The sequence below is a fragment of the Mesoplodon mirus genome (genome assembly GCF_964341445.2).
Source record: "Mesoplodon mirus genome assembly, chromosome: 5".
Taxonomy (NCBI): domain Eukaryota; kingdom Metazoa; phylum Chordata; class Mammalia; order Artiodactyla; family Ziphiidae; genus Mesoplodon; species Mesoplodon mirus.
In genome coordinates this window covers 5,831,023-5,854,432 of record NC_138980.1, presented here as the reverse complement: position 1 = coordinate 5,854,432, position 23,410 = coordinate 5,831,023, and the positions used below count along the sequence as shown (strand labels likewise).

The 23,410-nt window shown below is 35.4% G+C and overlaps 1 protein-coding gene across 1 annotated transcript in view; it reads right to left on the bottom strand.

Annotated features, from left to right (window-relative positions):
* The window catches only part of GABRA1 (gamma-aminobutyric acid type A receptor subunit alpha1), a gene marked incomplete at both ends in the record, with an annotated part of 56,330 nt that extends 33,556 nt beyond the window's left edge, over positions 1-22,774 (bottom strand). The window contains 3 exons of the mRNA XM_082620724.1: positions 6,059-6,126; positions 19,233-19,345; positions 22,701-22,774. Of these exons, the coding sequence (XP_082476850.1) occupies positions 6,059-6,126; positions 19,233-19,345; positions 22,701-22,774 (255 nt within the window). The remainder of the gene's footprint in view (positions 1-6,058; positions 6,127-19,232; positions 19,346-22,700) is intronic.
* Between the last annotated feature and the right edge of the window lie 636 nt (positions 22,775-23,410).

Genomic DNA, 23,410 nt, shown 5'->3' with positions numbered 1-23,410 from the left:
AAGAATTATTATTGGTTAGTCTATAATGTACCAGGCATAGTGGTAAGTGCGATTGAGATAGAAAAAAAAAAAAAACAAAGTGTAACAGGACACCAGTCTATCTTTGCAGGCAGAAGTTACTTTTGTTTGTTTTTTCTGTCTGGAAGTCTCAGATGAGAGGCACTGGGATACCTGGCATAGGAATTTACTTAGAAACATTTATTAAGCATCTGTTAAATTCGACAGAGTGAGAAACTGTTTGGACTTGGAAGCTATAGGAAAAACTTGTGGAGGAGTAAACTGGGTTTAGAATAGTATTTTTCTTGAGGAGAGAAATGAGGGGAGTGCCTGTGGATTATATCAGGAAAAGATCCAGAGTAGCAGTGCTTGCTAGGGAAGCAGAGCAGATGGGTTTACTCTGGGCTGTGCATGTTCTCTTCTCTGGACAATAGACAAGCTTCTGAGATAGGGCTATGCTAATGATGCTATTTCTATGCCTCAGGAATCAGCGCTCTATGGTTTATGCAACTGAACAACTTTAGCCTGGTCAGCAGTGGAGGCAACAGTCTCTCGTAAACCAAGGTTCCAAGGATGTCTAAACTGACCATATTCCCATGAATCTGAAACATTTGTTCACTTGTTGCTTGCTCCAAGGAGATTTTTGAATATAAAATAAATGTTACATATAAAATAAACTTAAACTATATTTATCATCAAGTGTTTGACAAGATATATCCCAAAGACAAAGATTCCAAAAAATTATGTCAAAACTTGCCAAGGTCCTAAGGTTTACAAGTTTATCATATTTACAGCTAGCTTTATTTACCTGTGATAATGGTGGACAATGAAATCCCCAAATTCATTTAAGATACTCTCTTTTCGAATACCTAGTTACACAAGCATGCGTGTGCATACACACACACACACACACAAGTACAAGGGGAAAAATTAACTGGATTAGCTTTCATTTCCATGATTTCCTCTGTTAGAAGTGGAAATGAAAACTGATATAAAGCAGTTGATCATCATCACCTCTTGCCTAAAAAAGAGTGTATTTGGTCTCCCATATTCTGAGAATGGCCCCTGCAAGATTGCCATGGTAGCAGCATGCAGCTCCCAGCAGCTACTTGTATAGTGTGACCTCTCCCCATGGTCGAAATTCATTAGACCAAGATGGGCCAGAGCCCCTTCTTTAGGAAGTTGGAACAAGAAGGAGAGGGTAAAGCCAGAGCATAATGGTTACAAATGTAAATTCTAAGTCTGCTAACTAGAACTGAATCGTCCCTCTGCCACATGAATGGCCTTAGGTCATTTTCTTATTTTCTCCAATGCCCTAGTTGCAGTGGGGATCATTGAAATACTTATTTCACTTTGCTGTTGTGAGAAGTGTCAACACAAGTGAACAGCTTACAGGAATGTCTAGAGCAGCGGTCTCCAACCTTTTTGGCACCAGGGGCCGGTTTCGTGGAAGACAATTTTTCCACGGACCATGGTGGGTGAGGGGCAGGGGGCTAGTTTAGGTGGTAACGCGAGTGATGGTTCAGGCGGGAATGGGAGCGATGGGGAGCGGCAGATGAAGCTTCGCTCGCTTGCCCGCTGCTCACCTCCTGCTGTGCGGCTTAGGTCCTAACAGGCCACGGACTGGTAGTGGTCCGTGGCCCGGGGGTTGGGGACCCCTAGTCTAGAACACAGAAGTTCTCAGTAAACATTAAAAGTTATTGTCTTTCTCTTTTTTTTTTAATCAACACAAATTTATATTAGATTTCTAGGTAGCTGGGAATGGAAAAAGTGCTATTTCTTTGGAAGGGTGGTAGGACAGAAAACCTGAAGAAAGTGAGAAAGTGGTCATAACTAAGCAAAACAAAAAAAGAAGGCAAAACAGAAGACTCCACAGAAAAGTGCCTGAACAAATAAGAAGCTCTGGTGAACACTTTGTTCAGGGTTCAGTGTTCTAGCCCACACCACTTGAGTGAAAATTCTCTCCAAGTTACCCTGTTCAATAGAGTAGGACCTAGAGAATATGAGCCTTTTTCTGAAGACTGGGACAAAACATCCATTATATTCCTAAATAAATATTGTACTGTAGCATTCCCGCTTGCACCGTTTATTACCGTCTGTGTGTGCTTTGATTTAATACATTTTAAGCGCTCTGGAAAACAGGGCTGTATGATTGTGCTGCCTGGATATTTCTGTCAGAACCTGGTGCCCTGGGAATGTGAGGTTTGATTGCCAATTAATGGTTTTTAAGATAAAGTTAAGGAGTTGTCCTAATTTTGTTTTCTATTCCAGATGAAGTCAAATGCCTTGGGAGCTGTGGAGTCTCTAAGGACGGACAGGCTGAGTTCAAGTTGCTACCTAGCTGGGTCACTTTTCTCCTCTGGAAAATGTGGGTAATAATAACACTTAGCTAAAATGTTGGCAGGAGGATTAGAAGAAATATGATCTATAAAACCCTTAGCACGGTGCCTAACATATTGTAGCATTCAATAGTGTTGAATGTTGTTATGGTTATTATTATTAATTAGATATTTTATTAGTGCTCAGTTTAAAAACTACACTTCATGTCTTGAAAAATAGCTTTGTCATTCTGCCTTTTAATTTTGATAGCCTCTAAATCATACTGCTCTTTCTTACGGATAATTCCCCAGTAATGTAGTTTAAATGATTAATCTCAAAGTGGTAAGGTACAGTTTCTGCTTGTCACTTAGGAAACCAGTTGCAGATCTATGGCTAATTTGATCCCTTGATAGAAAAATTCAGATATTGTCTTGTTCAAGAGTTTTAGGCAAAACAGTATCACTGGTTTAGACTCCGTTCCCTTCTTCCTACCTGATATTTGATCAAAGGCCATAAATAAAAAGTGATTCATGATAATCTTAGGGTTAATGGTGTATCCAAAATCCTAGAGTGCATCTTTTGTCTAAGACAAAAGACATCATTGGTTCCTAAGGTCATACTTAATCTGAACCAATAACTCAAAGGTATGCCAAATATTTTTAAGAGAAAACTTTTTGATTGCCTATGGCTTTATTTGGGCACTGTCCCTGACAACTTCTATCGAGCATCTACTCTTTCTGAGACATCATGCTAGGTGCCAGAGATGAGAGAGAAAAGTTATTTATTATTATTATTATTAGGAGTAATATCATTATCAGTATGTGCTCTTTGTAATGCTTCATCCCCTCTCTTAGTGTTTCCATCTATGAGAAGAGAGCTTCACCAGTGTAAAACTTCTGAAAGTTCTCCTTTGTCTCACACTCTTCTATTTGGGGAGGGGAGAGAGGAGGAATAATTTAATTCGACAGGAGAATTTGGAAGGAGAAATCAATCTTGCCTATCTCAGCCTCTTCCTCTTGTCTTCTGCATTTTGAATGCTGGCTGTCCATTAGACTCACAAATGCAGCTGTGTTCCTCTATGCTAGAAGTTTTACGTGGACAGTCTACACCCTCGCAGAGGGAAGCCAACTCTGCCTGCTGATGGGGTGGGTTAATCTGACTGGTGTGTACTCTCTGGAAACTCACTTGTCTGCAGATATAAGCCACCTTTTGCAATACCATCATTATTAGCAATAAAGATGATGTTCTCATTTTCCATATCCCTTACACTGCGGCCTTATTTCTCAAAAGGTTCAGGATTCAGGTAAGAAAGAGGGTGTTATTTACTGAGTTTCAGAAGACCTTAATTTTTAAAAGATAATATAGACTCCTAAGCCTTTCACCAAATAAGTAGAAATTCAACACTTACTGTAAAACAGCAATGCACTGTTACTGTGAGGGATGCAAAACAAGAGTGCCTTTATGTTTTTCGGCATCACTTTAGGAAAATAAGATATTTATGTAAGATAAATAACTTTACGAAGCAGTGTGCAAAAGCTAAATTGTACTTTACAGTCAATAAATGTGATTATAATGCAGAAAGGAAAAGTTAACTTGTTATTGGATTAATTAAAAAAAAAAGTTTTCATCAAGCATTTGGGTCCTGATTAGGGCTTTTGTGGAAATACAGAATTTAGATGGGTGGAGAATAGAGGAAATTTCCACAAAGAGTGCATGGCATGATAAAGGGTTCAGAGGCAAAATAATAATAGCTACTATTTATTGAGCACCATCAATAGACCATTATTTACATATCTCATTTAAAATTCCTAACAGTCTTACAAGGATAGGTAATTATAATAATATAACCACTTTAGAGACTTTGAGCCTTACAACCTTAACTGATTTGCCCAAGGTCATGCTGCTGTTAGTGATGAATTTGAATTCAGCCAGCCTGAATCCTAGAGCCAGTCCTGCTAACCCCCAGTGTTATACCTCACAGAAAGTAGTACTAACCTGATGACTAAATGGTAAATATTGGGAACAAGTGAGGTCTAGTGGTAAATCGTGTATGGATTGTATGGGATACAGGCAGAGGAGTTTCAATTTGACCTTAAGCTTGACTAGGATCTATTAAATGTTCTTGATTAGAAAAGTAGCATGAGAGAATAGGGTGGTGGGAAGACTGAGTTCCAATATGGGGGAATCACAATAGGTCCTCAGACCGCAATCAATTTAGCAAAAATAATTGTATCACACAGTATTTCAATAAACTGGTCTACAGACTGACCACAATGCCAAAATGAATTGCCAGAGGAATAAATCCACAATTATGGCTAACTTTTATATTTCTATTTCTTACGTAGTAACAATGACTGACATTTGTTGAGTGCTCATGATACGCCAATGATTTTTAAGTGCTTTTCATGTATTAATTTGTTTAATACTGTGATAACCCCATGAAGTATTATTATTTTTACTCCCATTTTACACATGAAGAAACTGAGGCAGAGACATATTAAGCAACTTCCCCAAGGATACACTCTTATAAATGGGGGAGCTGGGATTATAAACCCAGGCGTTCTGGTTCAGAGATCTGTATTCTTACCTAGCACTCTGCTGTCTCTCATATGCTCCACTGACTCTAATTTGTACAGTTGGTGCATTTCATAACCTCTCTTAGGTATAAAGTATCTAATTATCCTAAGCCAGCATTTCCCAATGTATGACTCACAGAATGTCAACAAGTATCACTTGAAGAAAAGGGTTTTGGACAAATATGATTGGAACACACTAGATTAAGTGCAGTTAAACAGTTACCTTACCTCAGGACTGGTCAGAGCTTTAATCCTGCCAAACTGGGTGCCCTGTGAATTTCCACACTTTGGGAAATGCTGGTCTAAATTGATATTTTCTGTAACTTTTATTCTGAATCATCTGAGCTACTATGAAATCAGAAGACTTTAATGTTAAGGTGGTATCAACAAAAAGGCATTTCAAAAATAGTATTTAATTAATATATCTTCAAAATATCCATAACGATGAATCTTCATGTGCTCTTTATGATTTTTTGCTTATACAGGAGCTTGGCTGTTATGAGTTAAGAAATATTATACAATATCTGCAGAGCTCTACGGATTTACCAACTCCCATCAGATAGAAGAGAAATTCATGTTAGTTCATTTGGGTTGGGAAAAGAGAGAACAGGTATGTATTCATTTTATTCTCACTTTTGGTAATAATTTAACGATTGCCTTTTGCAATGAAGCTGAACCTTTCCCACAGGTGTTATTTCATTCTCTGTCTAATTCTGGTCAAGTATTCACTCAGCTTTTAAACACATTTCTCCTTTTTAACCAAAAATAATTCAGCAATTGCAGTGTTTATGGCTGTTTTATAATAGCGCTGGCTATCCAGAAACCTAGCATTCTTCAATCAGTATGTCCTCCTAACTAAAATATAAGGTAATTCACAGTACTTGTCTCGCAGAACATAAACCAAGGCAAAGGAATAATTTCAGGGATGGAACAAAAGAAGACTGCAGTGGTTGATAACCATAAATAGGCCTGGTCTGGAAAGTAAATGGGTATCTTCTACTACATAAATATTATATGTATTACATATTACATATTATGCACACAGAGAGACACGAAGATATAGCCAAGGCATTGCGAGCTGCTTCCTAAATACCTAATCTATATTTTTTCTTTCAAAGGTTAAATTTAGAAAATACCCCAGGAAAACCAAAAATGCAGTCACTTACCATATCATGGTCTGAAACGGGTCCGAAACTGGTGACGAAGATGTCAGTCTTCACTTCAGTTACACGCTCTGATGAAGCAGGAAATTGGGACAGTGAATGTCTATCAACAGCCCTTATTAGATCTCACCACCACAAACTCACACCCAAATGGGAAATTTATAGGCTTTGATTAGCTATTTCTAAAATTGGTCCACTGTGTAGTCCTGATAATTTACTGCTTACACATGAAATTTCACAGTGAATATCTTTCAGTGGAAAAACAGAACCTAAATATGCCACTTTGGGAGACAGATTTTATGGAGAGGTCAGATGATGCTTAATGAATTCTTTAAGAATGGACACACTTTCCTGAATGATACCAAGCCATTTCATATTATAATAAAAACATGTTAGCATATGGATATGGTTTGAGCTTAAACAGACTTATACAGCTCGTCAGATGCTCCAGGTACTTAGGCTACTCTTGGGAAGTATATAGTGTACTGTAGTGAGCTTTATTAACTGTTTAAGGACTCAAGGGTATGTTTTATAAATGATTGCTTTCTGGCACTAAATCATAAGTTAATTATCCAAATTACTCCCTGGGGAAAAAAATCTGACAACCTATATAAATGTCTTCTTCAGTTTTGAGGATGAGAAGAACATATTACGGTACAGCAAAAGTTCACTTAATAGATTCCATTTCAAGCTCAATGTGATTTTATGTTATTGGTCTCTGAGGCATATATTTCAACCAAAAAAGCGTATGTATTATAGTTTGGTGACAACTCAACACAAATATTTTCAAGGAAATACAGTCACTCACCAAAAAAAAAAAAAAAAAAAAGAAAAATATGTTGCCTGTATAAAAGGAAACACTTTGTTAAGAGGTGAAAATGAAAAAAGATGACTCCATAATTTTCAACTTTAGCTCTGAGAAATACTTTTCCAGTATTTTAAGCAATTCAGTCCAGTATTTTAAGCAATTCATTTCATTTATCAGGACATTTGTATCTTTGATGTAGGACATTAAAAAGGTGATCCAATACATGCAATAAGAATTCTTTTGAAAATCAAAACTTTTATCCCTTAGCAATTCACTTGTAAACAGGTAATACTTTCAGTATAAATTTGGCTCAACAAATGATATAATAATTTTGAGGTGGAGATAGTCGCCTCAATAATCAATCTAATATTTTTAGGCCATTCCCCCCCCAACAATTTGACGGGCTCCAAAATGCTTAAATGAGCCCCCTGACATAATAGTTATGTGGGGTTCACTGTTTAACGTTTCAAAATAGAGGAGGTAGTTTGAGACAAAGAGAATAGAGATGTGTTTTTAGAACTCATTTCCAACCTCAGCTTTAACATCCAACATCCTGCAGCAACTGCATCGCTTAAGAAGAGCAGCTGTCAGCAGTAAGTCTCAGCTGTATTAACCACTTGCCTCTCATACCAGTTCCCCTTCTCACCCCTTCCAGCAGTCACTTCCGCAATGTATACCTCTCTCTATTGCACACTCTCTTTCCATATATATATATTTTTTTACTAGACTGATTATTTTCTTAGTTTAAATATCTTCTATTTCTTATGACTCCATCAAGAGCTCACACTTTATTAGAATGTCAGGAATGACTTTCAATTAAAAACCATAATGAAAAGAAAATATATGCTATCTAGTCACAAAAGCTAGAATCTATCTTATTAATTGAGCTCACTTTCATCTTTCTCTTTCAAGATTTCCCCTTCTAGATCAAGCAGAAAACCTCATTTTGTTCCCAAGTTTGAGTTTTGGTTCTCTCCAGATTATAAACTCTAAGATTTATGGTGAATATCTTACAGATTTGAGTGACAGTTATGGAATTAAAATTATGTTCTTTCTTTCATTTTTATTTTTATGGCAGAGATCTGTCATTAAATGCATAATCATTTGGGAAATATATACGAATCTCAGTTTGCACACTTGCAAGTGCTTGGTGGTGTGGGATGGTTCTCTTTGACTCCTTTATCACTATTATCCATTTCGGGGATGTGAGGAGGGTATAATTTCTACACTTTAAGGTAACTCCCCAAGGTAGCTAGCTTTACAAAACTTGACTTACCAGATGTTTTAGGGGCAACCAATCTTTTCTTTTCTTTTTTTTGTAAATGCTGGAGAGGGTGTAAAGAAAAGGGAACCCTCCTACACTGTTGGTGGGAATGTGAATTGGTACAGCCACTATGGAGAACAGTACGGAGGTTCCTTAAAAAACTAAAAATAGAGCTACCATATGATCCAGCAGAGAAATCCATAATTCAAAAATATACATGCACCCCAATGTTCATAGCAGCACTATTTACAATAGCCAGGACATGGAAGCAACATAAATGTCCATCAATAGAGGAATGGATAAAGAAGATGTGGTACATATATACAATGGAATATTACTCAGCTATGAAAAGAATGAAATAATGCCATTTGTAGTAACATGGATGGACCTACAGATTGTCATACTGAGTGAAGTAAGTCAGACAGAAAAAGACAAATACCATATATCACTTATATGTGGAATCTAAAAAGTAGGGTTCAAACAAACTTATTTACAAAACAGAAATAGAGTTACAGATGTAGAAGACAAACTTATGGTTACCAGGGAGTAAGGTGGGGGAGGGATAAATTGGGAGATTGTGATTGACACATACACACCACAAATCTGTTTTATCTAGCATGATAAAATGCTCTGAAGAAGTGAGCTATCCACTTGCCCAATATATGGACTATTTCCCTCTGCTGATTTTAGATTGTTAGCAGATGATTCCATCTTCAACTTGGGGGGGTAAGATAATCAGAAGAGAACACTCACTTTCTATATTTTCCCTTCTAATATATTTCCCTTGTCACACATCCAAACAGTTTTCTTTGATTTGTCATCAGCTGTTAGTAAGTATGCAGTGGAGCAAGAAGTTTCCATTGCTGTAAAACTCTGCTTATTATGTATGCCTCCAAAAGATTTGTCTTGCACATTAGCATGCTAATGTTTCTAAGAAACCATGTTTTAAATAAACATGGTCAACTTCATCTACCCCTGTGTTTCCCAAACTTACTTGGGAATGCTACTCTAAAACATTACAAAAGCTTTAGGGTAAGCATGAGGCCCATATAACATATTATGTTGTTTATAAAAATTTTTTAAAGTTCATAGTATAAGTTTAGAAACTTCAGAAAAATATTTTTAAAAATTTAAATTCCCTGGAATACCACCTTCCACATAAATCCACTGTAAATATCTTTTTTTTTTTTTTTTTTTGCGGTATGCGGGCCTCTCACTGTTGTGGACTCTCCCGTTGCGGAGCACATGCTCCGGATGCGCAGGCTCAGCGGCCATGGCTCACGGGCCCAGCCGCTCCACGGCATGTGGGATCTTCCCAGACCGGGGCACAAACCCATGTCCCCTGCATCGGCAGGCGGACTCTCTACCACTGCGCCACCAGGGAAGCCCCACTGTTAATATCTTGATGTATTCCCTTACATATTTTCTTCTATTCAAATATACACTTAATGATTATCCTCAAACCACATTCTCACTCAGTTGAGTACAATCTCAGAGACAAGGAATAGGATCCTTTGACCAAAGTGTGTCTTTCACTCCAGATCACCAGGGAGTCCGTGAGTGGCATGTGAAGTCATTCTGCTTTAAGATAGAAAGTTTATAATCTGTAGTGCAAAGGTTCAATATAGAGGGTTGTTGTGAATCAACTTCAGCCAAACTGTAAATAGAGGCATGGTTAACTTGCTTTTTTGACAAAGAAATGGTGGTTTGTAATCAAGTGCTCTTCAGGTGTACCAGGCTTAAATGGAAGATGAGCTCATACCTGTGTGCTTTGGCTGAGAGCTAGGGCAATTGCTGAGGAACCTTATTTTTTCCCAATTCTAGAAAAACTTTGTCATCCTCCCCTCAACATGAAATCCCTGTTGTAGGGATATATATATATATATATATATATATATATATATATATATATAATATGCATATATAATTTATTATTTAAGGAACATTGAAACAATTTAAATCACGTTCTCTAATATTAGACTTTATTGAATTAGCATTAGACTCTAAAGTGTTATTAGAAATACCTATAAAGTACTCAAGGCCTTTCTATGGGTCACGTGAGGAAAAGTCAAAATATTTTTATGCTTCGATATATTCTATTTAAGAGCATACAGCATGAGTCAGAAACTTCTGATGAAGTTGATCTAGGAAGATTATACACCTAGCCAAAGTTAAACATGAATGAACCTCTTATGTAATGAGGAAATTGTATGCAAGTGGAAATCAATTAAAATAACTCAGTTGGAAGAAATGTTCAGAGAGTAGATTATTCAGCAAATAATTTTTTTCAATCATATATTTTCATCACAATAATCCTTCTCTGTCCAATGTAAAAAAATCAACAGATTCTTTCAAATTAGTATAACTGAATACACATGTTCAAGTTTTCAAAGGATAAAGATAGAATGGAATTATATAAAATGAGATTATGATGATGATGGTTGTTATTGCAGTGACTAAGAATATCTTAAGATAGTACATCAATGTAAATGAAGTTTATGATGATAAATTAATTAAAATCAGTCTTTAAACAAGCACACTCTTCAAAGATATGTTTTACATACAACATATATATATATATAATTTATAAACATATATGAGCACACACACATATATGTACACAAACACACACATATATGTATACACATATATATACACACTATATTATATCCCTCTATAACAGCCAGACAGCAGTAAATCTGTTTTTACTGGGGATTTCCTACAGTGTTGATATCCTGCTGATAAGTTTTGAAGTAACAGATGTTTTGAAGTGATAATTCAAAAAGATGATTAGTGCTTGAGGCAGAAATGAGAAAAGCAGTGCAGTATAGTGAGTAATAAGCACATTGGATTAAGAGTCAAAACACTTGGATTTTAACTCTGATTTTCCTAGAGAACAAGCTGTGTGTCTTTAGGTACAATCCTTTAATGTCCCTGAGACTCTTTTATCACTTCTTTAATGAAGAAATAATACCTGCACAGTCAACTCCATTGCATTAGAGTGAGGGTCAAATAAGATTTTAATGCCAAAAACACTTTGAGATGTATTTACTGGGTACATGAATTTAGTCAACAAATGTTTACTGAGCATTTTCTATGTGCCAGGAAGGCACTGTTCCAGGTAATAGTAATATCAATACATTGATGAGCAAAAGTGCAATTGCTCCTTTTCTTCTGTAGCATATCTCACAATCTTAGGTAAAACATATTTTAGGTAAATAGGTTAGAAACATAGATAGGTAGGTAGATAGATAGATAGCTAGGAAGAATTACATACGTAGTTGTGTACAAACACATATGCACAAATTATACTAGTTAATGTCAGATCATTATAAATGTTCTGAAAGAATGTCTTTGAAGAGATGACATTTGAACTGCAACCCAAAAGGTGAGAAAAATTCAAGGATGAACAGAGACAGGGAAAGACATTTCAGGGAGAGGAAAGAATAAGGCAAAGATCTGAGGTGAGAATAGATGTGCTTGACTTAAGAAACAGAAAGTCCAGTACATCTGGAGCTTGGTGATGCTGATGATCACGGTACAAGATGACACTCTAGAGGAAAGAGGGGCCACACCTAAAGAGCTTCTTATAGAAGCAGCTGACCTTTGTTCTAATGCAATAAGAAGTTTTGGGTAATGAAGTGAAGGAATGTTACTTGCAGTTTAAGAAGACAGCTGATGTGTGAAGAGTGGATTTTAAGAGTGACTAATTTTAAAAATAATGGAAGAGGGAATAAATAGTGAAGAATTGTAGGCGGTGTTTCCTTAGGAATCCCTATTACAACAATTTATTTGATATGGCATTGGCCCTATTTTCACTGAAAATGCTGTCTATTGAGGAACTCAGAATAATATTCACTGGGCCCAGTTCTGTGTACTCATAACTTATGAAGGAGGTTTATTGCCTCCTTCAAGCTACTTTGCTTCTATTAATTCACAGAGGCAGTCACTATATGGAGAATGAATTGGCTAACATTAGTCATCATAAAAAAGTATTTCTTAAAACCCCACTTTGAAAGGGTCCAGTTTGGAAATTGAAAGTATCCTGAGCTCCCTACATAACCATCAATTTATACTCCTGGATTGGACAATGTTTCAGCTCCCTGCCAATCTGCCTGGAGCAACATTTTTGCTCCTTGTCCTTCATTTCCATTCCCTTAATTCTTTAGAATAGTTGGCAATTTTCCCCTCCCTGATAACGTAGAGCAACTTAATGTTGGTGATATTCAGCTACTAAACCTGGGTATGGGGTAGAAAATCACATTTTGAGGTGTCTGACCAATACCTGGTCCTTTGTGTTCCAAGAACTCAGATGATACAAGAATCTCCCAGGGAAAAAAAGGAAAGTTTATTACAGGAGACATTTATTTCTTCTCGACTGAGAATTTGCCTCCTTCCCTCCTTATATCATGGCATTTTCTATTGGGAGAGAGCAAAGCTGTAGAGAAGAATGTGATTGCTGTGTTGGAGGAATAGGTTTCTTTTGGTCTGTAGAAGTCTTGATCAAAATTGCCTAACCTCAGGGCTTCCCTGGTGGCGCAGTGGTTGAGAGTCCGCCTGCCGATGCAGGGGACACGGGTTCGTGCCCCAGTCTGGGAAGATCCCACGTGCCGCGAAGCGGCTGGGCCCGTGAGCCATGGCCGCTGAGCCTGCGCGTCCGGAGCCTGTGCTCCGCAACGGGAGAGGCCACAACAGTGAGAGGCCCGCGTACCAAAAAAAAAAAAATTGCCTAACCTGCAGTAGTTTTGAGGTATCCTACTTTCTGTTCCTATTATCGAATTTTAATTATATGAGCATAATAATATAATATCATTATATAGTATATATATATTATGGAGGGATATGGCATCCACTTAGGACTTGGTTTTAAGTTCTTCAAAATGGCCGAGTCCATGACTATTAACGATGAGATTCTTACTTCAGAAAAACTACAAACACTATTTTTCAACTATGGGATTCTTACCTCAGAAACACTACAAACACTATTTTTCAAATAAAGAACTCAAGTTCAGGCTGCAAAAAAAAATCATATACAGAAAGAAATATATGTATATTTTTTAATATTTCACATTGGTTCTAGAATCAAGATAGGAAATGGAAACTATATAAAAAGTCCAAAAGTAACTGCACAAAATATAAACTACAGCTGTTGACTAATAATTTGGCCTGTATAACTTTAGCAAAATCTCAGTGGCTACATTTTATCTTAGGAAATGCTTGGCAAGATGATTTATATACAATAGGAAAAGATGGAAGCAGAAAGTTTCTAAATATGCTAGAACATTCCTCTGGGCATCTCAGTTGGATTCATTAGATGAGCTGGCTTCATGAGCTGACTGGATTTCTCAGCCAGTAAAGGTTAAAAGGTGTTCTCTGTTCATTTTAACAATTCCTCTTGGGTTTTTGGTAAAACTCAACTGAATTCTAGAATGTCTAGATATAGTATTTCAGTGGAAATAGATTGCATTATGCCAAAGTCTGAGCATCTGCTCCACACCTTGCATTAAAAGCACCAGATACACCTATAGAAAATTCAAAAAGAAGAATTCCAGAGTAGAATTTCAAAAGCTGATATGAAAAGCCATTATCTGGTAAAGAAAATGTAACAACAACAATAAAAAAATTGGATAAATCTAACCTTTTTAAATTTGGGGGGGTGGTATTGTCGGTAATTTAGAATCTTTTTGTTTTACTGAAGGTGAACACATTATGACACAGATATCTTGCCCTCTAAATTTTAGAAATTCTGGCTTTTTAATATAAATACAAAATGTGTGTTTTAAGTTAGGTGAACATGAATAAAATGGTTGCCTCTGATCTCAACATCACACAAGATACAAAAACATAATAAAAGATCACATGAATATCAGATATCATCTTGAGATAGAACAAAGTCTAGTCACCTAAAGTTTAGAGTTGCACAAAATTTCACAAGTTAATCTGATTTTTTTTCTCCAGAACACTCTTAGTTTCCCACCTTTACTTATTTTGACCTAAAGAAACATAACCCAATATCCCAAGCTAATTCCCCAAGGAGCCCATACCACCTTGCCAGTAGCACTCATATCCAACCCAGTCTCCTTGCCTTGTTGGAGATGCTTATATCTTAAAGCTAAGATCTCTGGCAATAATCGGGCTAAATGAAGTCTAAAAGGTTTCCTACAGGCATAAAAAATCAAAAATTGGGAAAATTAAGAAGATAAGGAGTAAGTCTGCTTTGAAGCATAGATTTTTTGTTAAATAGTATGTCGTGCTAAAATACCTTGAGAGAAAAATCCCATCTACATTCCAGTCACAAATACTCAACTGATAGCTTCAATTAAGTAAAATCTAAAACAAACAACTTCCCCCAAATTCTATAACACTTATAGGAAAAAGAAGAAAATCTTAACTAAATGTGTTAAACATATAGTAGGAATAAAGCCCATTCTCTACCTCCATTCCTACCTACCTACCTACCTGTTACTTATTTACTTCTCCCCTCATCCATCTGGGTTTGTCACCTGATGAGTACACATGTGTACTCTTTCAAAAGAAAGAGAGATGTAGCCTGTATATATGGTGTGGCAGAAGGGAAGGGAAAGATGTCACTGGAAGGGCATTTCTTCTTAAAAATCTGAAAACTTTCTTCAGAATGTAGTTTTGGATCTATGTTTCTGGATTGTTCTTACTCCCTCTCCCAGAGTGCAGGGAAAGCCAAAATGATGGTGGCTGAAATTTTACCCAGATAGGTGTAATTCAGGGGGAGCATCATTTAACTTTTTCGGAAGTTGGAGAAAATTCAGGCTTCTTTCGTTTATTAGATTCAGAGTCAATAAAGAGAAGCCTTGAGGAAATGGATTTTCTCAGAAGGTGATTGGTTTGGTCTTGATTTAAAGCAAAAAGAGGAATCTTGATTAACCAAGGAACACCTGAGCCTACCCATCCTCCTACCACAGATGCCTTTTCCATTTTCTCTAAGTTGCTCTCCTTCACCTTCTCCAGCCCTCTCACTTTTCTCTGTTCTTTCTCCTTATTTTCAGCACCCTCTTTTGCTCTCCTTTCTTCTGTAACCTTTTCTTTCTTCTCTTGCCATTTTTTTTTTCTGGATTTTATCTCCTCCCCTCCCTCAACCATTTTATTCTTCTCTAGTGACCATGCTTTAGGCAAGAGCTTTTCAAAAACATTCTTCAGGCCCTGGTTGCAAGGAAGAACCAGCCCTCCACACCTTGCCCTCAAAGAAAGAGATATTAAATGAGAATGAATCCAACAATCACTGACAGTTTCGATTTGTATTTTCTGACTACTGACTATTTCAATTCAAGTCCATTTAAAGGTTTCTTCATTAATTTTGTGCTTAAAATATGAACTTGCCAACATATTTTTCTCTTTACATCCCTGAATAGAGTATATTATTAGAATTCCACACAGTCTATCCTTTTTAGTTCTTTTATCTTTTATCTCATTTAAAATGATAAGTGTCTTCCAGGATATCTCTCTTTTTTTTTTTTTTTTTTTTTTTTTTTTGCGGTACGCGGGCCTCTCACTGCTGTGACCTCTCCCATCGTGGAGCACAGGCTCTGGGCGCGCAGGCTCAGCGGCCATGGCTCACGGGCCCAGCCGCTCCGCGGCATGTGGGATCCTCCCGGACCGGGACACAAACCCGCGTCCCCTGCATCGGCAGGCGGACTCCCAACCACTGCGCCACCAGGGAAGCCCCAGGATATTTCTCTTTATGTTGCCCTTTTCTTTCTACTTTCTCAGGATTGCTCTTGACCCTGAAAAGATAGCCTTTTAAAATAGTGTTACAGTATCTGCAACTGATTCCTATCATCTGGATGAACCATGTTATATATCTGTTTTCTTAGTTATTGGATCCAGGGTGTACATCTCCAAAGAAAAATGTTACACTTTTGGGTTCTGTGTGTGTTTCTGAAAAACAGGTCATGATGAATCTGCATGTACAAGAGTTTCTTACATTAGCCTCAAGTCTTAGCTTATCACATTTTTATATTTTCTCAAAACATTCAGAACAAAATATCCCTGACTTCTGCACAATGTTGTTATTTTTATAAAACCAGACTTTTATCATATTTAAGAAGAGGGTGGCCTTCTATCTCTTGCGAGAGAAGATTATCCCAGCTGTGATCATGAACCTACTAAGAGGAATTTTTACCGCCCTATAAGCTAATGATAATCTTTCAAGTATTGCCTCTACATAGTTTTCACATCTGAAAGCAAAAGGATCATGTAAAAAAATCCATTTTTATAATGGAGAGCTACTAGAATGCATGTCATACTTAGCTTACCAGAAATCTATGGTAAAGAAATAAAATTAAATAATTTTGCAGAAATATATATATTAATTTCAATTTATAGCATCCCAAAACCATGGTGTTAACATTTTTCTCTATTCTGTAGCTGATTATGTTTTATAAGATATCTAAAATCTGTGTTTAATATTTAAGATGTTTTCTGAAGACAGATAAACATTCTCAAAATGTACTTAAACATGTTAAGATGTTTTCTAAAGACAGATAAACATTCTCAAAATGTATTTAAATGTGTTAATGAAAAACAAAAACAAAAACAAAAACGTGTTAATGATTCTGGAGATATATGTAGTAAACACATGCTATATATGTAATAAACACATGCCATTATATCCCTTAAGACTTAAAAAGCATGACCAAAAAATGACAAAAATTTAGTTAGTATTAAAGTTTTTTCATAAATCTCAAATCCATCAGATTTAATTGCAGTATGCTCCAGGATGATACATAAAATAGAAATAGAGGAAACTATTTGGGCTACTTTTTAATTTGTTTTCATGTCTCTCATAATCTCAAAATCACTGTTTCCAGAAATCATAAATATCAGAAAAATCATCTTTAGCAAAAATTAAAGCATATCCATTCTTTTTGATTTTCCTGAGCCCTTGAATTCTCTATTACTGTAGCATATTATATCCATTTCGATTAAAAAGAATATATCTTGTCTATATTTAGCCAACTACTATTTCTGTTCTTTAAATATCTATTTTTGTTATTTTGAGGGGATTAAGTAGGTAATAAAGTAGATTCCACCAAAACTGCAGCCTGAATTAATGTAGTTGTTTCTGTTAATAAATCCACCATTATCTTGAGTCTTGAAAATTAGCTTTTTGACCCATTCTTAGTCTATATTATACATCCTCAAGGTCTGTGGCTCTCCAAGACTTAGGCATGCATATGAGGAGTAGGTGAAATGCTTCCTGCTTATACTATATTTGATTAAAGAGTTAATACACACACTTATTAAAGAGTTATTACACATAGTTAAATGTAAATGGGCAGTCACAGGCTTGTTATTTGTACTCCAAATAATACGACCAAACAGCTGATTATTAAAGAAGGGGTGTGTGTGTGTTTGTGTGTGTGTGTGTATGTGTAAAATTGTTTAACAAACTGAATACTATGCACAGAACTTATAGAGGATAGTCACATTCACAAGGTAAAGTATTAAATGGGATTTCCTAAACTAGAATGAAGATAAGATTTTCTAGCTGTGTTATAAAATTCTGCTGATTTTCTAAGGAGATACCACGGAGAAGGAAGAAGAATAAGTAAAGAGATCAGATGCATGCCCATTAGTACTTTAAAAGTCTTCTTTTTAAAAGTTATTGTCACTGTCCTGAATTTCTTCTTTTTGTACATTCCTCCGCCACCTGCAGTTTTTGTAATTTATTTCAAATTTTATGAACCAAGAACAATTTTTCTGAAACCACTCCAGAGGTTTAGATATACACAGACCTTATATTAATACATCACATACACATTTATGCACTCCATTTTGTGACCAATGCATTTTGTTCCTTAATATTTTTTCAAAGAACTTAGTAAAAGGAAACCAAGTGGAATGCAAACCTGGAGGAATTTGTACAGTGTGTCCTAGAACGAATGCTTGAGATTGATAGGAAAGGACACCTGGTAAGACCTTTGACATATATCTGAGTCATGTCTTCGATAAAGGAGTTTCCCTTAAACCTCTGAGACACTAATGACATTGGCAGCCTCAAAACAGACCTACGATCCATATCTGTGTCATTACACTGCCCAGAGTATTAACAGGAAGACTCTAAATCCATGTTACCATGAATTCTTAACCTTCACATTCTTTGCATAACTTTGCTGTCTAGATGAAGAAGAGATGAATTTCTTAGTATTGTAATTTCATTGTAATTTAAATATTGCTATTAAATAGTTTCAACAAATGCTCTGGAGTAAGTGCAGCATAAGTTATAGTTGGGAGTCATAGATTCTATCCTTGGTTTCCTATGTGACTTTGAACAATAATTTATTTCCTTGCTTCACTTGTTTTACTCTGAGATCAATATTTTGTTTTGGCTTCATTAGTCTTTGTTTAACTAAATAAGATAGGTTGATTATCTTACTCAAGGATTATTTAAATAAGTGTGTAATGCCTTGCACTATTTACTCTTATTGTCATAAATACTGTATTATTAAGTGCTAACTTCTCCCTGAGTAGAAATTCATTATAAAACCAATGAACTGGTATACAAAAAAAAAAAAAAAAAAAACATTTTAACTATAGAAAATTAGGGTTTAAGTTTAAATTCACAGTCAAAAAAAATGCACACTATCATCTATCTCATTCACCTTTTATCCTAGAGTTGGGGGTAATCTAACACAAAATAGTGGATCAATATGTAATATTCCAAAATCAATGTTTAGAGCAATAGATTCAGAGATATTCTACTTGAATTCAACGCAAACCTAGCTATGCCTAATGAAACAGTGATGCAGAATTTGGGCTGGAAGAGATGATATTACCCCCCTTTTTCCCTTATAAAATCAAATCATACATGGAAAAGATTGATTGTCAAGTAAATGTAACATTTATTTCATGACATTATGAGAAGTTTGAATCTGCCTTCTACTACGTATGGGTATGTGCATGGAATGACCGTGGAAAATTGAATTAATATTGAGCAATATACTAAAAATAGGATGTCATTACACTATGTGCTTCCATTCTTATTACTTTAACACGTAGAGGGAAGCAATACTTTAATAGTAAATGTTTAATATTGTTCTGTAAAATAAAAACACAATAATGCTACCCACCTCCCAATCCTGGTCTCAGGCGATTGTCATAACCATCTAGGAGTCGGTCCAAAATCCTAGTGAAGACAGTGGTGTTGTCTTTAAGTTCATCTTGTAATGAGGGTTGTCCATAGCTGAAAAAAATGTAAAGGGAGGCAATATCTAAATTATACATTTCTACTAAAACCTTTTTCCAAATAAAACCTTCTGCAATTTTCCAACTTCCTTTCTATTGAATCTTAATTTGAAAATTTCTTCTGGTAAAGTAAAAAAATGTCATAGTTTAATTCTTACCATTTTTTCATATTTGTTCTCATAGATGACATGCTCTTTATTCTAATATTTCTAACTATGGAAGGAAAATTACAGGAAATGAGTTGTGTCTTTACATTTATAATTCTCAGAGTGTATACAATGTTGTAATGAATGTTTTCTCTGGGCAAGCAAGAACATTAATGCACTTTAGTAAAAAACCTAAATCTGGGAAACTTCTTCCCAAATTAAAAAAATTTATTTCTGAGCTACCAAAATACTTAATAGCTTTGTTTTCATTTAATTTAACATGTAGCATAATCCTAAGATTTCATCTACCAACAACTGTCCCTTTATCCACTTCATATATATCTATGTTTTGTGTTTTTGATGTTCTTTCTGGTATTTAGATGAGAAAAATAGATAAAACTTGTTTCTTAGGATAATTACATGTTCACATCAGTGTGTAATTTCCATTCTTCTTAAGGTTTATGAACCAATTTTTATAATTTTGTCTATTCAAACCTCTAATTAATTGAATTTTGTCATTTCTGGCCTTAGAAGTAAAAGATACCTTGGAAAAGATATGGTCCAGTATTCTTAATTTATGGTTTTACTAAACTAATGCAGGATTAGCATTTTAAGAAAATACAGCCATTTGTAGAGTTTGAACTAGAATCCAGCTTTCTTTAACTTTTAGTCTAAAACTTTATTTTCATTTTTCTATATCAGAGTAATTGTTCCTATTTAAGTCTTTCTATGTGAAGGTCTAGTTTTTATCCCTTACCAGTCATTACTAGTCTTTGAATTTTGACCACATGATGACTGCAGTTCACATATTATGTATTTATTGCATCAATCACATTATTATCTATGCTCCTTAAATCATATTTTATGTAATGATTAGAATGACACCTCCAAAATCCTTTGAGAGAAGAGTATTCTATCTTAGGAGGGATCACACTTACTGATATATTTCAATGATAGCTCTGACCTTGAGCAAAAAAAAAAAAAAAAAAAAAAAGAATATAGAGTGTGAACTAAAAAACGGACACAAAAATATCCCTTTCATACTTTCAATTTAATATGCTTTTGGCATCTCTCTTGTGTGTTTATATTACTGATCAATCTAAGAAAAATAATAACATTTGAAACCAGGGTTCACTGATTTGACAGAAGCAAGAAATATAATCAAAGTATCCATTCAAAAACAAACACTATTGTTTGGGTAATAATGTTATACTGGCAAAATGCAAAACTTTTCTGATAAAATTTTAATTTAATAAGCTATTATAACTAAAAGTTATTCATGATACGAAATATATGAAATGTACTTCTATGAAACAGTTCTCCATTCTCCTAAATTCAATATTAATACTGTGCAGATTGAGGGTTTACTCTCCTTTGGCAGACTTAAAGATCTTACTAGTTTTTGAAATCAAATTTTCAACGAGCGCTGTGTCTTTCAGGATGTCTTGCTAGCAGATGACAGCAGTAAAGCAAAAATAGCTTTCTGAATACAATTATTTATAAAAACTCATTATCACAAAACCTACTGCCATGCATGCATCTTTCAAGGATACTGGAAGGTCATCTTGATAAAGGTGGAAAAGAAATGCTAACACACTTTGAGTTGTGACGAGAGCCTGACCAAGTAGTCTAAGGAAGAACCACTAAAATAAGAAGGGAGAAAATGATGAGATGGGGTGACATGACAGAGCAAATTAGATTGTTAATATGATTCCCAAAATATGGGGTGATCTACTACCTTTACCTGCATTCTCTTTGTTTTCATAGCTTATGTCAAATTCAGGAAATGCCTTTATCCCCCTGGTTTTATTTTATAAATGTTGTACTCACCAATTGTTTGCATTGGAATACAAATGCCAAAAGAGACTTTTCCCTCCCTCCCAGAGAACCAGTTCTGCTCTGCCCATTGGAATGATAATCTTTCTTTTATGTGCCTTTCTTAATCAGGTTATGCTTCATCTTTAATTCTAATTTACTATGTAATTGTCAGACAATGACCCTAGGATAAAGATCAAGATTATTTATTTGCTATTAAACACTCATGCCAATGTAATGTTTCCTAAACTGAATATATAATTTGTAGAGAAATGTCAGTTACCGTACGTGATTTTGATCCCATACGAACCACTATAAAATAAAACATTGTGCACTAACTCCATCTACAGGTCATTACAATAGCAACACTTCATATAATTTTTCAGGAGCAGTGAAGAACATTTAACTCCTCAGATTAAGAGTATCTGGCAATAATGCATTTTCTGTTCATCTGGAGGTCATTATTTACCATACACAACAACAAACAATAAAAATAGACAACTTCTCAATTTAAAAAATCCTCCTTAGTCTGTATCTTTCCAGTCTATTCCATCTCTCTGCCTTAACTCATAAGGGTTCGCTTTTCATTACATTATGGAGAATCTTAGATTTTTGTAATATGTCTAAGACTTTCTTTGGGGCCACAGGAGTGGACTACACAAAAAAATATAAAAGCAGATAAAGGAGAATCTGAAATATTTGGTCATTTATATCTTTGCTAGTATAATATGTCTATACATTTGATGGGATCATTAGCAAATATTTTGAATATGGTTAATCATATGATTACATTATCTCATAACTTGTCTCCACAGTAGTTAAACTTAAATAGATAAGTTCAGTTTTATCTAACGTTCTTAAATATGTGTCTAGTATATTCTACTTCTATTGGTTACATAAATAACAGTCTCAAAACGTAATGCACATGCATTTATAAAAACTTATGACTTTCAAATTACAAATATTATTCTAACCGTTCCACTTCCACATAGTTAGAAGTTACTCTGTGATCTTTGCAACTGCTTAGAAATGTTCTTGTTGGAAAATCAACTCACATAGTATGCTGACATTAATTGGGGTAACTTTTTCTGTGAATTAGGAAACCACATGTTTTGTTCAGTTACAACTGAGCAGTGAAAAGTTCAATTTAAGAATTAAAAGTTGAATTAATACGTTCCGTAACAGAAGCGTGTTAAGCGTATTCTAACCAACATGCAAATAAGTTGATTATTTTTTCATATTGTTCTCTGTTATTAGCAGGAATTTTATCGCAGTTAAGTTTTTTGAATTCCCTTAGTCATGAATTCATCCAAGGACAATTTTCTTCCCCCTGAAAGAATAAATGAAAAGTTACAGAAATTCTCATGCATATTTAAAATAAAGGGTCCCCACCTTCTTCCAGTCAATGTGCTCAGAAGGAGGGTCCAGCCCCAAATGTAGTCAGAGAGACCCGGACTTTTCTTCATTGCGGGCTTGTGCAGCTGAAAAGTAGAACAAGTAGAGATCAATGTCTCTTGCAAGAAACATCAGGTTATAACCACTAGGGCTGACTGAGGCAGTTCAGATAAACACTTTGAAGTCAGGAAATGACCTCACTGGGATATGACACCTCATTGGAAGCAATGGAAATCTGGACCATCCATTCTCCACTTTCACTTCCATTTCTCCATTCAGAAATATCAGTGTCTAAATTTCTCCTGTAAAAGAATACAAGTTGAAATTCTCTCAGGTGACAATATTGCTCAACATAAAAGCTGTGAGTAGTTTTTTCTCTAGGTTTTATATTTACAATGTAGTTTGAATTACTCTCTTCTTGTTATCATCTGAAAATTTTGACCTTTCTTATTTGAGTTCCCACAACTGAACTGTGCACTGAAAATTTTCAGCTGGTGTCTACAACAGGGAGAGCATGTTGGGAGGCTGTGATAGGGTAGGTTAATATGCTTTGATGACTGAATTCATCTTTGGATTCTGGATGCACCTTGATTTCAGAAGCAACTGCTATTTATCTTTTTTTTTTTTAAAGAATAAAATCATAGGAAACACTCAGTTGAATGCCGAAATCATGCTTGTAATTCTCTGCCTGTGATTGCCTCGTTAAA